The sequence below is a fragment of the Bemisia tabaci genome, chromosome 2 (genome assembly GCF_918797505.1).
Source record: "Bemisia tabaci chromosome 2, PGI_BMITA_v3".
Classification (NCBI taxonomy): Eukaryota; Metazoa; Arthropoda; class Insecta; order Hemiptera; family Aleyrodidae; genus Bemisia; species Bemisia tabaci.
The window spans coordinates 44,368,411-44,385,184 of NC_092794.1; the positions used below are offsets into that span (position 1 = coordinate 44,368,411).

General features: G+C 39.3%; 2 protein-coding genes across 4 annotated transcripts in view; one reads left to right on the forward strand and one right to left on the reverse strand.

Moving 5' to 3' along the window:
* The window catches only part of LOC109039997 (neurobeachin-like protein 1), a 504,582-nt gene that overhangs the window by 169,127 nt on the left and 318,681 nt on the right, over positions 1-16,774 (forward strand). The gene's annotated exons all lie outside the window — the stretch shown is intronic.
* LOC109040096 (uncharacterized) lies at positions 525-5,048 on the reverse strand. The gene is made up of 3 exons (XM_019055898.2): positions 4,800-5,048; positions 1,695-1,934; positions 525-1,116 (listed from the first exon to the last, which is right to left on the reverse strand). Exons 1-3 carry the CDS (start codon positions 4,809-4,811, stop codon positions 643-645), a joined length of 726 nt encoding a protein of 241 aa, XP_018911443.1. The 5' UTR covers positions 4,812-5,048; the 3' UTR covers positions 525-642.

Here is a 16,774-nt window from a genome sequence, read left to right on the forward strand (position 1 = left end):
TGTGCCGGTATTTCCTTCGAAAAGACATAGACCTGTCATTTCAAATTAGCCTTAAAAGGTACCGAAATAAAACATTTTTGAGAACTTTCAAACGGATGTTGATCCATCCTTTGAACACTCAAAGAATGTCAAGAAATTTCGTTCGACGAGCAGTTTTTCAGTTGTTTACATTTCCTGTAAAAATTGGTCAGACAGACAGACATAACGACGGTGTAAGTTAGCAATCACATAACTCGTTTGCAGTGTCTGAAAATCTCCACGTCTATGTTATTTTTTCAAAAGAGAACGAATTGACATCATTCCTTGAAGTTAATGCAGAATTTTCTTCGCACAGACAAGAAAAATCACGGCAGTTTTAAAGAATTGCCGTTGAGTAGTTTTCCGTTTAAAGAATAAAGTATGACAGGAAGTCTGCGACGTCGCAAACCGAGTTATGTGTTTGTCGACTTACACCGTCGATAAGCTCTTCTAACAGAGACCTATTCAATTTTTGTGAGCACGTTGAAAAAAGAAGAGTAACTTCGGGTTTGGTAACTTTTATTCGATGAAATGGCAGTGAATAAATTAATAATAATTTACACAATGAGAGATGATTTGACCAGATTCGTTTCAAGTTCAGGGGTGGCCCGAACTCCAAGGTTATCAGTAGTGGGGGGCGGCGTAGGCGACGGGGGCGACCTTGGCGGCTACGACGGCGGGGGCAGCGTGGACGGCGGGCGTGTCCTTGTGGACGACGGCGTTGAAACCGTTGTGTGGGTCAGCGGTGTAGTCAACGGTCCTTCTGCTGCCGTCGGGCTCGGTCAAACTGTAGCTACCCTGAACGACATCGCCGGATCGGGTCTCGTGCTGGGACTTGGAGTCACCGGTCAGAGAGTCGTTGACGTCGTAGGCGAAGCTGTACTGGGGGTTGGCGTCGTATTCGTCGACGACGGCGGCCTTGGCGTAGACTGGGGCGGCGACCTTGGCGACCACGGGGGCGGCGGCGGCGTAGGTGGAGTAGGCGGGGGCGGCGTAGGCTACAGGGGCGGCGACCTTGGCGACCACGGGGGCGTGGGCGTAGGCGGGGGCGGCGTAGGCGGAGTAAGCGGGAGCGGCGTAGGCGACTGGGGCAGCAACCTGGAACAAAGGGTTGTCAGCATTAATATAGATTTTGTGTTTTTTAAATGGAGACTTCCGTTTCGTTGCGTTTTTAATCTGATTGCGATGTTTCAAAATTTCCGTTCCCGTTTTAATTTTTCGAAGATAAGCAAGCCAAGTTTATTGTTGGAAACTTTCATAGAATGCTTCGCTTACAAAGAAGAAAAATTACAGAAGTTTTCAAGAAAATACGGTGACTAGTTTCCCAAAGAAGAATAAATAAGTAAATAATTAAAAAATAAGGGATGTCTGCAACATCGCACACGGATGTATGGAATATTTGCGCTTTTTAGTCATTGACATTACGATGGATCAAAATTAATATAAAACTGATCACAAATGATAGAATTTTTACCTCCAGAATAAAAGCAGACCACCCGTATTTGTTCACTGTAGAAAAATGCATCTGAAGCTTGCAAAATCACTATGTGCAAATGCCCCTTTAAATTTATTCAACGTACGACCATTTTTGAAAATTCTTTGTCCAAACTACCCCGAGCTTTTACGATATACCCACTGATCGGCATACTGTAGGCTTCATAGAATGTTTATCTTACCTTAGCGACGACGGGAGCGTGGGCGGCGTAGGTGGAGTAGGCGGGGGCAGCGTAGGCGGGAGCGGCGTATGAGGAGTAGGCAACTGGGGCGGCTACCTTAGCGACCACGGGGGCGGCAGCGTAGGCGGAGTAAGCCGGGGCGGCGTAGGGGGCTGCGTAGGCGGGGGCGGCGTACGCGCTGTATGCTGGCGCGATAACACCGGCATTGGCGGCAGCCAAGCAAGCAGCGAAGATGATAACCTGGAGAAAAGAGGCAAAATGTGTTTAGAAGTCAATTTCAAACAAGGATAATACTTTTGCTTAGTAAATTGCAATGAAATTGCTGCTACCAGTAAATGAAAATTAGTTTCGAAAGGAAATTGTGAATCATGATTCGTGATCATCCAAATTACGCGGTAAAAAATTAAAAGATAGGTGAATCCTACGAATTTCACAAACTTTTAGTTCCCATTTCATTCATTTGGCGAATAATGTAGTAGTAGAAATTGTATACATCTAACGCTGTTTCATCGCTAATATCCCTTAACTTTCGATGGAATATAAGATAAGAAACATTCTTTGCGGACTGGTTTCTACTCGATTTTAATTTTTGACATGATGGAGCAAACATGCTTCATTGATTGGAAAATTTAAACTGTCAGCCATGACACTAACAGTTAGTCGCACTCTAACACTTATCTCTAGTGTGCTAGTGTGATTGAAAATCAAATTTTTGTCCAAACAAAATGTTTGAAATTAAAATTTAAATACATAATCCCTTTTGTATACTTTTCAAAAATTAGTCAAATTGATGTAAAACGAGCGTTCTTGTTTATCCTTGTTTTTTCACGATAAACGTCCGTATTTTGGTTGTCGAACTAACGACACTGTGAAATCGCGAAAAAGAGCATGTGAACATTACTGTAAGCATAGTGCGCGTGGTGAGATAGTCGATGGTTTTGAAAAGGAAATCGAGGAGAATAAGATGTTTTTAAAGTCTGAGAGGGTCGTATAAGAAAAGATGATGGTTTAAAATTGGATTTGCCCACGGTGGTGTAGACGTTTTAGTCTCTCGCTTCTCTTGCTGGTTAAGAAAGTATCGTCATCGTATTTCTTATTAAGGTACAATATTTATTTTTTACCAATTTTCAGAAACTTCGGTGTGATTGAAAAAAATCAAGTAAATTGAGCAAGATTTGTATTCTATTGAAAAACGGACCTTGGTAAAATTTCTCATTTACATTCGTCAAAACTTTTTATATATGTGTAGTAACTTGGAAACTTAAAATTTGAACGAACTTTATTTTTATCCAAAAATATTAATATAGAAGGTGAAACCGTCGAAAAGTAACTTATGGTGTTATCATAAGCATAGAGGTCTATTTTTGACTCGCTTCAGTAGAAAGGAACTAACTTTTGTCAAAACCCCAAGAAAAAAGTTTTGAAGTCTCGTTTCTCTCTGATACTAAATTTATCGCAAACTAAGTATTCTTTTATAAATGTTGAACTTTTTAAATAACAGAGCATACAATATATGAAGCTGAGAACTACATTTCTTTTATCCTCCTCTCAAGAAGTCCCCTAGTTTGTTAGAGGAGAAAACTAGAAAATAAAGCAGTGAGACACAGAATATCTGCATTTTAAACAACAAAATTTGGCATAGGCCAAAGGGGAAAGAGGATGGAAAATCAATTTTGAATCGGGAAAATGATCTGTACAAAATCGGATAGCCCCAAACGCCACCCTTGCCCATTCAGTTTAATGATTTAATTTGAAATGCCGCGTAACCAAGGGTAGCTCCCCCCTTAGTATTGGGAAAGGAAGGTTATTTTCGGTTATTTTCGGTTATTTTTGCACATACTGTGTGTCATTTCTAATGGAAAATGCCTGCAAAAAAGTAGATTCAAAACATGTAAAATCACTGCAAGTGGACTGTTTTTTGGAAATCGTTTGAAAGAACCTCTCTTTTTTATAAAAATTTTTCAAAACTGCTCTTTGTTTTTATACAATGAAAGGATCTGATTAAGGCTTAAAATGACTTTGTTCTATACTTTAACTTGATCTGTTTTGTGTCTTACAGCTTTAATTGAAGTATAGCTCTGTTACACGGAGTATTGTAGTAACAAAAGGCCGCTTTTTGCTCTTTTTAAGTGTGTTTTAGATCTCTCTTTTCACACGTAGCGCGCGTTTTCTAGGAGAATTCGTTTATTCAGGCACCGAATACAATTTTTGAAATTTATATTAACGATTTACCGATTTTCTAAAGTTTTGGTATTGAATTGCCACTTTGATACTTTACTGTTCAGTATGATTTTCCCGCAATAAGTTTTAATTTTTCAATGTATTTTTACTGAAGCTATTATTGTTTTTCTAATGTTTTACATGAATCACAGTCTCACAAAAGAGAAACATAAATTCAAAATTTGAAAATTTTATTTTTTTAAATTTTTCAAACTTGTTTAATTTCTTCGTTTGATGATTGATTTTTTTGGAATTTTCAATGTTTACGAGATGAGTAAGTTGCCCCATATAAGTTTGAATCAATACCTAATGAATTGACAGATTAATTTTAAAAGTCGTTTTGAATGATCGAGAAGGAGCAAATAGAAAATCTAACGAGCTTTTTTTTCTTTTTTTTTCCCACCATAACTTTTCTCCTAAACCACCGGAAATTTTTAAAAAATGTTAATGCAAATGTTTATTAGATTCATTTATTAAATCTCAAATTTATTTTGAAATGTGTCTTTTCAAATTTGAAATGTTGCCTTAGAACTTATGGATCATTTTCCTTACACAGACATTTACTTTTATTCTAAAATAAACCCGAACCCAAAATTTTGAACGAAGATTAAAAGACTAGTTTAGACTTAGTTTGGAAGACTAGAAAGAGTATAAGTCGGGGGAGGCGAAGGAATTGAAAAGATTCGTAAGTCCAGTTTCCCGAAAATCCGACTAGCACTTTGACAACCATCGGCTTTATCACCACCACGTACACTGTTAACACAAATCAATTCGCGGAGTTTCGACGTATAATCCTCCATGGAACATGAGAACACTGGCCGCACATCGAAGCACACATGAACGTAGCACAAGTACACCAAGTGGAAGACACTAGCGGGAGCTTACCTTGAATGCCATTGTACTGACTTGACGAATGGTATCGAATGTAATGGGAATCAGATCGGGGCGAGCTTTTATATGAAACGGCGCTCGGACGAGGCGCCGGCCGAGGTGAGGAAAAAAAAGGAGGAATCGGACGATGACGATGACGATGGGTGCAAAAGAGGAATGTATCTGGACGCCCGTCGCCCGCGTCACGCCCTTGTGACCCTGCGCTGACCGTCGGCCCGTCGCGGCTAGTTCATTCCGTCCGTTTTTCGAGCATTCACATTTCGATCACGGCTCTTGCTTTCCGGGATGCTGAATGGACCACTTGACAGGGTGAAAATTAGCAAAGAAAAACATTACTGATGTTTTCTCGTGAAAATTTCACACCCAGAAAGGGTCGAAGTCAGGGTTGCCACAATAAGGGGGAAGCCGAGAAATTTCAGGGCTTTTAAAAAGATAGGGAAAACCAGGAAATGTCAGGGAATTGTAAAAAGTTAGGGAAAACCAGAATATGTCAGGGAATTTATAAATTTATGGAAAACCGGGGAATGTCCAGGAATTTTAAAAAGTTAGGGGAAACTGAGAAATGTCAGGGAATTTTGAAAAGTTAGGGAAAACCGGGAAATGTCAGAGAATTATAAAAAGTTAAGGAAATTTGAAAAAAATCAGAGAAAATGACGAAAATGTCAGGAAAAATTTGTAACATCACATTTAATTGCTTTCTAGATTGGGTTTGAGGTTTCGAACAACAAATTTTGCCTGAAAACGATTTTCAATAATGTCTTCTTAACCATCTACCATATCCTCAATGGTCAAGGAATTTCACCAAAATGTGTCGGGGAAATCAGGGAAATTCCAGGGAATTTAATTTACCAAATTCTGTGACAACCCTGGTTAAAGTTCAAAAACTCTAAAATGAGATGACAATCAAGACCGTAGAAACAAGCGGTAAATCTCTGAAACGTTCGTATTAGAGAAGTGATCAGCTGTTCGCTATGTATGCACGTATTTAAGTTCCCCCAAAAAAATGAGCACCGTTGAGATTAAGAAAACACACCAAAATTTCAACTATCAATGGTGTTTATGGTTACTTTGAGTTACTTTTTTCCCCGTCGGATCAACCAAAGAATTTTGGTTAATCACCCAAATCATTGGTAAAATCGACCGGAACCACAGTATTAGACCTCCCTGGGCAATTTTTCGGGGGACAACCCAACCTCCAACTTTTCACTCGATCTTTCCGCTTCGAGAAAAAAAATCGGACTCTTAAACCATAAGCACGGTCCTCTATGTTGGTCGTACTACTTGGTATTCGTAACTGTGCTTCCGGTTCCAAGAACTGTAGCCTCGGTTCATGCAACCGAGATTTCAAGCCAAATCGAATTTTACAAAAATACTTGTATACATGAACCGAAGATACGGGTCCTAGAACCGAGAACACATCTACAGTGACCGAAAAGAATGGCTGATACAGAGCACGAGGAACTGTACAATTTTCGCTTACTTTCTTTACTCAGCGTTTAAGTCTCCAGAGATACGCATAATGGCACCGGTTTGCTATACTATACGCATCAGTGGACAATAGGTAACCTATGTCAATAATGCAGCTACCTGAACGAGTGACATTGGTAATTTAGACTTATAACTTTGTTGAGCAGCTGTATGATTATGGAGATTGATAGACAAAGCTATAGACAAAGAAAACAAATGGATCATGGAGCTGTCCTGTTAATAATAGCTTGCTTTACATACACTGGAAAAAAACACATTGGATCTAGAGTCCAGACTCTTAAAAACATCGACAAAAAAAGGACTCTTGATTCAATCAGATTTAAGCTTAAATCAAGAACCAAGCCTCTTAATTTGAGCGGATTTCCTTTTGATTTAAGCTTAAATCTGATTGAATCAAGAGTTCTTTTCTTGTCAATGTTTTCAAGAGTCTGGACTCTAGATCCAATGTGTTTTTATTTCCAGTGTACTTAATTTTTCTAAAAATTGATATAATTTTTCCGTTTAAAGTAATCAGTAATTTAGCACCCGAAATAGTTTTCCCATTAAGGCAAAAAACATTCATTTGGGTGCCCATCGTACGAGAAAAGCTCAAGCTTCATGAAAAACCATGGATTTTGGAAAGTGTTTACGAAGATCGGGGGATTCATTTAACAAATTTTCCCGCTCAGACTTCACAGTAATGGCGATTCTTGAAAGTTGGCAGTGTTTTTCCTCCATTTAAATGCATGTAAAACAATCGATAATTGGTGAGGCAACTTATTAGATTGCCTCACCTAAAATCGATATTGTATACGGATTTAAATGGACAGTGTTACCAACGTAGAAAATCTCCTCTGTTGTTTTAGTAACACATCAGCGGACTGATTATTGAAATTGATAGACAAAGCTATAGACAAAGAAGACATTGAGAGTAAGAAGCGATCCTATAGGTGGAAACGGGTGGCTCTTATAGACTAAGGGAGAAAATGATGGACTAATTATCGGGTCTCTCGTGGGTTGCCGTTAGTTAGTCTATCACCCACGTCGTTTGTCCATTGCAACCACCCGCTTCCACAAATAGGATCCCTCCAAATCCCTTTTGTCTTCTTTGTCTATAGCTTTGTCTATCAATTTCAATAATCGACCCGCAGGACAGTCACCGATGGGGAGCCTGAACTTTCCTCGCGGAAAATAGCAATTTCGCTCCGACTATTGTCAACAATGGGAATCGGGTCTTCCACCGCGGCTGAAATGCGCTGCTCCAGAATTCGACGATCGGTTATCGATGGTTTCACGACGGGCAGTCACAACCGGGCACTTCCTGCACCCCTGGTCTCCATCACCTGCGGCGGCGGCGTGCCTGCTTCCTGGCTGCCTCCTCCAACGGCCTTGCTTCAACCTCTAATTAGACCTTTTGCAACCTTGCTGATTTTACCACTGGTTCATCGCGGGTCTAGACGGTTCTCATCCAAAAGGAGGAGTTGTATTTGAATACAAGTCGGGGTAGGGATTTCAGAATAATCAAACGCGCTCTTCAAGACTCAATGCAAATCATGTTTGATGCACCTACGGAAATTTTTCAGAATCAACTTGGAGTTAAAATGCTATTTGGGGGTACGCCTCTTGGCTGGCAAGCCGCCAAACCCCCAGAGAACGCTTCCCGTGTCATACTTGAAAACTTTAAAGTTTCCGATGTCGGCCCAGTAAAGAGTCTGTCAAAAAAGTGTCCCCTTTTTGGGGAACTCAGAGATTTTACTGAAATGTGACCTAAACGAATCTTAATGATGAGATAGTTCCTAAGTAAGAGTTTTAGCTTGGGTTCGAAGTTCGTTTTAGCAGTTTAGCGTCACAAAGTTTACATTTTCTACCTTTGAAAAATGCTAATAATTTGGAGTTTCTCGGTTGAAAAAACAACGCTCGTTGGTAATTTTTTTATTTTCTGAGGCCAGTATTATCAGTTGATGGTACCGTGTCGCAAAGCAAAAACAGAGACTAACTATAGAGCTGTTTTTTCAACCGAAGAACTTTCAAAATACTATAGCGTTTTTCAGTGGTTAAACGTAATCTTTGCAACGCTGCATCGTCGCAACGAGTCTCGAACTCAAGCTGAGACTTTTCATGGAGGAATTTTTTCATCATAAGATTCATTTAGACCACATTTGATCGAAATCCCCGAGTGAGCAATGTAAGAGCACTTTTTTGACGGGCTGAAATTTTTGTGAAAATTGGGGAAAGTGTTGGAATTTTTCATAAAAAAATATGTGACGAGAAGCAATCCAGCCGCAATATCACGCATTGAAAAATCATGAACTCTCCTGAAGTGCGATGAGCTTTTTCAGGAGTCAGTTTTGTAGTGACCGACTCTGGGTCGTCGAGATAGCTTTGATGAGGTGTCAGATAAAATAGATGCAATATCTCCTCTACGTTCAGCAATTTATGAGTTGACCGGAACGAGGCGTTTGGCTTAAAAGCGGAATTTTTCGGATTGCGATTGTCTCAACGCAACGCACAACCCACCGCTCATTAGCGTATTTTTCGCCTCTAGTTTGGACGTATTTACAGTAATATGAACTAAATAAATTCTGACCTGGATCTTGTACCCATAGAAATACATGCACAAAAGGGCCCACGTTATGATATGGATAGGTTTTTTAAAATTTATTTTAAATACGTCCATTTGACATGACGTTTAATTTCCACGCCTCCGATAGGAGCCGCCAGATCGATAATCGAGTGCCGATCGAGATGGCTATCAGAAATGATAGAGGCCAGCTGATGATTATTCGTTAATCATTTTGGGCCGGCTTCAAGGATGCGCGCTCAACACGTGCACCTCTTCGTACGAACACGGCCACGCCGACGCCAATCGGTCGGTAAAAGCACCGATCCCCCTAGGAAAGGCTCGTTGCCATGCGTTGTTTTGTGCATCCGAAACCATGAGTCCAGATCAGAGAATAGCCGCTGAACTTGCGTAACCGAATTCCTGGAAAAATATTTGATGGTCGTGTTCGTATAATAGCGTGAAGAACCACGTCTTCACTGCCTTATTATGACTGTAATCACAGACACCTAGAAAAAATTGGATTCACGGGTTTGGAAATTTATTGTTAAAGGTATAACCATTTTTTTATCTAATATCGATCCTCAGGCCAGAGAATCATGACTTCGCACTGCCAAGCTAAGGAAAAACGCCGTATGGATATTCGAGAGTTGCCAAATTTCCTTCATTAAAATTTTTATTTTTAAGGAAATGTATGAATTTTTTCCCCTTAAATTTTCAGGATTTTGGTGTGATATTGTAAACAAAATTAGCTAAAAATTTGGAAGAAAAATATTTATAAGTTATCCGGGAAAGTCGTGTTTTAGTAAAGGAAATGTAGCAACATCTGAAGGTTTATACGGCGTTTTTCCTTAGCTTGGCAGTGTAGTACGGTAGATTTGTATTCTAATGCCGAATGCCATGAGCATTTTCTATATTCAGATGAAAATATTCTGTGAAATAATGTGTGGGATTTGCTTGATTACTGTTTTGACCCATATTTGAGCCTTTCCTCCGGAATATACATCGAAGTGTCCCTTAAAAGTTTCTAGTGCCAGTAATAGAACAACTTACATTTCGTTAATAATAAAAATATTGAAATATAGCAGGGATATTAAAAAAAAAAAAAAAAAAAAAAAAAATCCAAAACACGATGATCTAAAAGAGGTTTGAATACTATTTTCCTTGATCAGCGCCCTTGAGTTAAGTCTCTTTGGTCTCTTATCATTTTCTCCCAAAGTGTCGATGTTTGTTCATCGAATTAAAGATGTTTGCGGTTAAACGTCTCCCACCTTGGCATAACTTCTCCGATCACCGGTTTGCGGTCTACTTTCAGCAATTCGCGCGCATTCTTCGCGGATTTGATCAACACTTAAGCAAATGATCGACCTTTGTCTGGATTTTATATAATGAGTGTCTAGAAGTTTTTTTCGTCCAAAGAAAAATTTTACCAAAACTGGTTCAACCCGAATTAGGTCAAAATGTCTTTGTTTTATCCTGTAGACTCTCATAGCTAAGCTGAGTTAGCTGGTCGTTTTAAATGAGAGTGACCTTATCGCACACTTGTTTACGTAGTTTTAATCTGAAAGGACTAATCTCTATGTACATTGTACAATGACACATTTAAATAGCTTTTGTACTTTTTTTATTCCTTGTTTTTTGGTCGCATGCAGGTCTTCCGAAATTCCAATCCATTAGAGGAAAAACGTCTGATTCTGATGTCTTCTCTTTGCCAAGCTCGTCAGTCGTAGTGAATTATCCTTTGATGTAGTACTCCTCTTAGCGGTTGGGTTTTACCGTTCCGATTGAAATATCATAATTTTAGTCGAAAGTTTCATCGATTTATTACAAGGATAGCAAAAATAATATTTGCAATTTTGTAAATTTCGCTCTTTTTGTAGATTGTGTGTGTAATAAACTATTTTTGAGCACAACAAGCACAAAGTTCAGTTAGGTGAAGCAGAAGTTAGTAACGGTTCAAGATTGGAAAAAGAATCCTCACGTAACTACGCTATTACATGTTCTAGTTGCTCAATCGAGCAAAATTTATCATTTTTCATCAGTTCTTAAACTTCAAATCGGAGCAAACAGTTTGTCAAAGAACTCTGTTATTTTAGTTGATCGCTCATGGATGAATCGCAAAACTGTACGGTGCGCTAAAGCTTCATTCATAAACTCAGGTTCATGGCCACTTGGCCGTTCATTTCGGACGTGTCAGGTCATCTTCGTATGGATTCCCTCCACCGATTATCGGTCACAAGCGTGGCCATCGAAATCTCTATTTCACAATAAAACGTCAGTCTACGTTCGATCTTGGATGAGCGGCGTAGAGCAGTTACCTGTAAGTTGTGACGAAATTCAAAATTGGTTACCCCGCCCTGGCTCCAATTCCTCGCTGCTTCAAAACTATCGATTTTACACCTGAGAAATGATAAAATCATCAATGGCGCCTGTTGGAAATGAACTTTGGCTAGAAATGAAGACCTCTTTTTTTGAAGACAACTCTGCCGTGCTATGCAAGAACGTCGTAAATCCATCAAGATTTTCCCTCGTTTTTGGGAACTTAATTTTTTATAAAATAAAAACCGTTTTACCCATGCACTTCAAATTTTCAGGTTAAGTTTTTATTAGTATTTGCAAAAGAATTCTGTAAAAACATTGTCTCGTGATTCACAAGTTTTTCTGCCATGATAAATTGTTTCCAAAAAATGTAAAACGGCTACGGGTTTTTGGGATTGCACGGCAGAATTAGGGATCTTTATTTAGTATTTATCTGGTTGGTATTGATTTGCAACGAAAACAAAGCCCCTCCTCGGTAGGGAAATCCCCCTTTACGAAGAGATTAAAGTGTTTATTTTTTATATTCGTTTTTTCCAACTGAAATCTTCTATAGTTATAATTTATGGGATTATGAATGAATTGCCCTATGGTCTTTAGAAGGCCGAGGGATAATAGCTTTCCCCTTAAATTTTACGGAGTCATATTGGCAACGTTGCATGTGTAGTTCCCTCGATGTCACCGTGACTTGGCAGAGCCCCCGAAAATGACGCCCTGAACCCGCGGATTACATGAGCGAGCGCGTGATTGGAGCCGCTCTGAGGCGTTGCCGAAATTCGCAAGATTTGGTGCATCTCAAGACAAACGGGGCTGTTTTAGAGTGGTGAAATTCCCATCCATTCCTACGGAAAAAAGTCTGATAATGTGAACCACTATTTCTGTACTATACTAACTGTACTAACTATTATAACCATTTATTCCTGACTGATTTTGGCACTATCCAAAAGTGGGGATGCACTAGTCAGGAGTTTAGTTGAGTCAACTTAATTTCTGACTGGCACCAACATTAGTAAAAAAAAAAATAGTTGAAATGATCATGTTCTTTCCCTTTTTTTAGTTTCTTACGTTCCTCGAGGAAAAATCATTGACTTGTCTCCCTTCTTTATTATTTTTGTCGCTTATTCAGCGAGGGCAAGTTTTCAAGTTTCTGGGAAACCTGAAATTTCGTCATAAGATGGTAAAAAAGTGCTAGGCTCACACAATTGTGCGGGGAAAAGAAGGCCCAACAATTTCAATTAGAATCAAAAATTTTGAGCTCTAATTTTGGTCTTGTTTTCCGCTGAACTTTTTTGGCCTTGTTTTCCCCGCAAAAAAGTGTGGACCCACCACTATTTTACGACATTGTTACATGTAGTTTAAGCCACATTTCTCGGTATTTTTTCCTTTTTTCGTCATCAAGCAGGAATACTTGGACTTTACTAGCAAGTAATACTGAGGCAACCCATTTTCTCTTTGATTTTCCCCGGATCTAATCACATAGCAAGTTAAAATCGGGATTTTGTCTGCTTTTCTTTTTCCAGGTGGAAGTATTCTTTCCATCAGAAATTAAAAGTAATACCGACACATAAGCATTTGATTCCATTCCCCACAAATTGTATATTTCAATTGACCTCCGTAATCATTTTGATTATTAAGTCTCATATCCTCGATGTCACAAGGTTTTAGTCCAAATCAATCACTAAATTTTTCAAACTTTCATTTCTCTTGCCTCTTATTTTGATCTATCGTGAAACTGGTGTCCAATTTGACAATTCTGTTTCCGTGACTTCTTTCAGTTGAACGGCCTCATTTTTAGGGCCACACTCATTACAGCGCAATGAAAGTGTTCTTGCTGCATGAACCAATCTCGGACCATTTTCGGGTGCAATCAAGTGACTTTTGCACTTTATTGAGAGCGTGTATGGGGTAGTTATATGCGGAGGTCGGAACAAATTGACGAGATGTTTCCTAGTTTTTGCATCATGATCAAGATTAATCGATCAAGTTTACATCCTCGGACCAAAAGAGAGCAACGATGCTCATTGAAGCTTGCATTGATCATCAAGATCTTCATTCAGACCTTCCTGTAAAGAATTTCGCTCCGCTTTGCCTTAAATGTATGTGCACGTAACTATTATGCATCAGTCTGGATCAGTCAAATGGCTAAAACGGAATAATTTTACCGGAAATAATGGTATTATTCAACCGCGGGAGTTCCTATCATCCAATATGGAACACCGTGTAAACCGTGCAAAACACGCGGAGACTCAAACACTACAGTAGAAACGTAGACTTCTGTTGTCGTTCACTTTATCTCATTATGTAAGAACAATGCGTAGCTCATTATCTCTCCGAATTTGAACCTTAAACAAGTTGAAAATATTTGAACTTTATCTCAAACAAAAATCGCCCGAAAAATATTTCATATTTCAGCTTAACTTCAGTCATTTTTCACAGAGAACAACGTTTCGTTGCTCTCACGATGATCATCGAGGATTCCAGGCCCAACCCAACCTGCTTCTCTAGTCTTAGATACAATCTTACCATTAAAACAGAAATTATTTCGGTCCTGGTAACAATGCAACATCTTTACAAAGACCGGAACGATTTTTACCAAAACAGTAAAATTGCATTGTAACGACGCTTAAAAAGTAGGTTGGACGTGGAATCCATCATTATAGCATTGTAAGAGCACCAATTTTTTTTTTCGTTTTCTACTTTTTCGAGCGACTAGGGCAAAGCTCTGTCAGGCCATCTAGTACCAAGCACAGTAAATCGTGTTCTTTTGGGGTGCATTCCTGGTGTAGTTTTTTAAACATGCTGAATCAAACCAATGTAAATGGTAAATTAAATTTCAAATATTCGTCTCCTAGAATCTGTTACTTATCTGCTATGAGAAGACTCGAATCATTTCTTCCATATCATCTTTTAAATCCATCGTTATTCGACTCGAGCAAACAGTTGCGTAAGAATCCAATCAACAGTCCTTTCTCATGCTCCATTTAAAACAGTTTTCGGTACATGACGAAGATGAACTTGAAGCACAGCATTCCAGCCAATAATTTATCGTTTGATTGTCATCTCCGTGAACGCGCTTTGCGTGAAACAAGGCCTTCGACAGCCCGTTTTTGAGAGCTAATTGACCTGTGCAGTTTTGCAGGAATTTGTCTCACAAAAACTCACGAATTCGCACCATCTCAAGTGGTTTAACTTTAAACTTGGAATTATCTGGTGTCATTCTTATTTTTTTTTTAAAACAATAATTGGATGCATGCATGCACACGAAAGAGAAAGTTACCTTTCGTCGATTTGCTGTAGTTTGCATAAATGCCAATTCTTGAGAAATAGACCTCTCTGAAGCACATGGTCATTATCGGGAATCTTCCTACTTTGCAATAAGTGGAATTTATGACACTCGGTGGTGGAGGTTTTGCAAGATTAGTTGTATTATTTTTACTTTTCCCCGCATTTTGCAAGTTGCAATGCCGCTGCCTTTGCGCTTTTTAGTTAGTTAGTTACTATTTTTTGAGACATTCAGCAACTTAGACAATTAATGTCTTTGCAGGATTTATAAAAGCCTTATATGAGGCCTTATATGTAACAATGGCGGATGTGGAAAATTACCTTTTCAAAACACGCTAAAAAAACTGTTTTGTTCACACAAAAATTTAATATGTTTGGCCCTGGCATAATGTACAGATCTCGAAGATCCCATCTCAAGTATTTTCTCAAAATTTTCTCGATGCCAAAACAGTTTTTTTAATGTGTTTCGAAAAGGTAATTTTTCACATCCGCCATTGTTACATATAAGTCCTCATATAGAGTTTCGTCGAGGGAGGGGGACACCGGGACAAGCCGCATAAATCTCATCATCTCAATCATATGGGAAGCTCAGCCTCATCGGGGCTGTGCCTTAAACCAAGGGGGGGGGGGGTTTCTTATACCTTGCACAGGAGTCAGCCTAAATAAAAAAAGCTTTGATTTCAATACGAACCTAGTTTCTGTAGTACCTAGTAGTAGAACCTAGTAGCTGAAAAAAGGAGCGAAATTACATAATTGATGGACAATAATCAAAATGATGTGTATCAGAATATCCCCTTTCTGATACACATATTTGAAATAGAGGTGGACTCGGAGCAGTAATGCTGTAATTACGAGCGGCGCAAGTTCCTCTTAATCACGCCCGAGTTGGCGAGCTGATGGACTTACGAAAATGAGAGACGATTAATGACAACCGCTGCTCGGACTTAATGGCGCGACCTTGCCGCTCTCAGGAATTCGGAATCGCATGTGCAGGCAGTCGCTCCTTCCCGCGCCTTCAGCGACCGAGTACGCTTCCACGGCGGCACATGCCTCTTTCCACTCGCCGAAGGATTAATCATTTTTTCCCTTTTTCTTTCCTTTTCCTTTTCACTCATCGCACTGGTTAGTTCCGATTAATGACGGAATTGGCGATGGATAATCATAACTTCCTATCGGAGGAAGTATGTAAATGAAATGAATTTGATTGAAAGTGACAGTCTACGGAACAAAATAACTTACAACCATAGACATAGGTTTGCACGGAGAAAAAAAAAAACCTCGTGCGCGGGACCTGAAGTTTAGGTCGTATGGATCTCTGAAGTTTTCAGACCCCTTATCAGACCCTCTCCCTCTATAAAATATCTTGGAATATGGCTAGACAAAAAACTTAGTTTTAAAAATCATGTAGTTAAGGCATGTGAGAAGGCTCTCAAGGTACACGTATCACTAATTCCCCTACTACCCAACATCCGGGGTCCTTCCTTTAAAAAAAGGAAACTTATTCTAAATGCAGCGTACTCCTCCCTTTTTTATGGTCTTCCTGTTTGGGCCGATGTCACTAATATATCCAAATATCGTGCGTTGATAACTAAAACTTGTAGACCGCTTAAGCGCAGTATTTGCGCTGCATACCGCACGGTCTCTAACAACTTATTGGACATACTTAGTGGCATTCCCCCAACAGATCTTTATATTGAATCTAAACGTAGACAATTTAATGGTGAACCCAAACCCCAAATTAGAGCGGACATTATTGAGAAATGGGCTTCAAGACTCGATAGTGAATCTGAATCCGACATTTGGTTCAAGTCATTGATCCCTGATTTGAGAAGCTTTCTACATAGACCTTTTGGAGGCACTAACTTTTATATGTCTCAATTTTTTAGTGGCCATGGCAACTTCTGCGATTACTTATATAGATTTAAAATTCTCCCTAATAATCTCTGCCCATTCCCAGGTTGTAATTCACCTGATTCGCCTGAGCACACCTTTTTCCACTGCCCTTTTTTCAATACTGATCGAGATCTCCTTGAGGCCAAGCTTGGCTCAAAATTCACTTTACTGACTACTCAAGACCTCCTATTATCTTCCCAAGCAAATTGGAATTACATATCATCTTTCGTCGAAAAAATAATTAAGTGTAAAAGCAACCACATGTCCCTCTCCCCGAAGGACCCCCCCCCCCCCCCCCCCGCCGATGGTATACATAGTTGTAATTCCGGAGCGACCTTGACTCTAGGAGTCACTTAATCTCCAATCAATTTCTTTATTTTATCTCTTACTTCGCTACTTCTTTGTTCTCCTTTTTATATTTCTTTCTACTATTCAATTGTATCTATATACA

Coding starts and splice junctions, on each gene's coding strand:
- LOC109040096 (XM_019055898.2), bottom strand. Junction 1,117..1,694: donor ACGCTCCCGTCGTCGCTAAG/GTAAGATAAACA, acceptor CCTTTGTTCCAG/GTTGCTGCCCCAGTCGCCTA.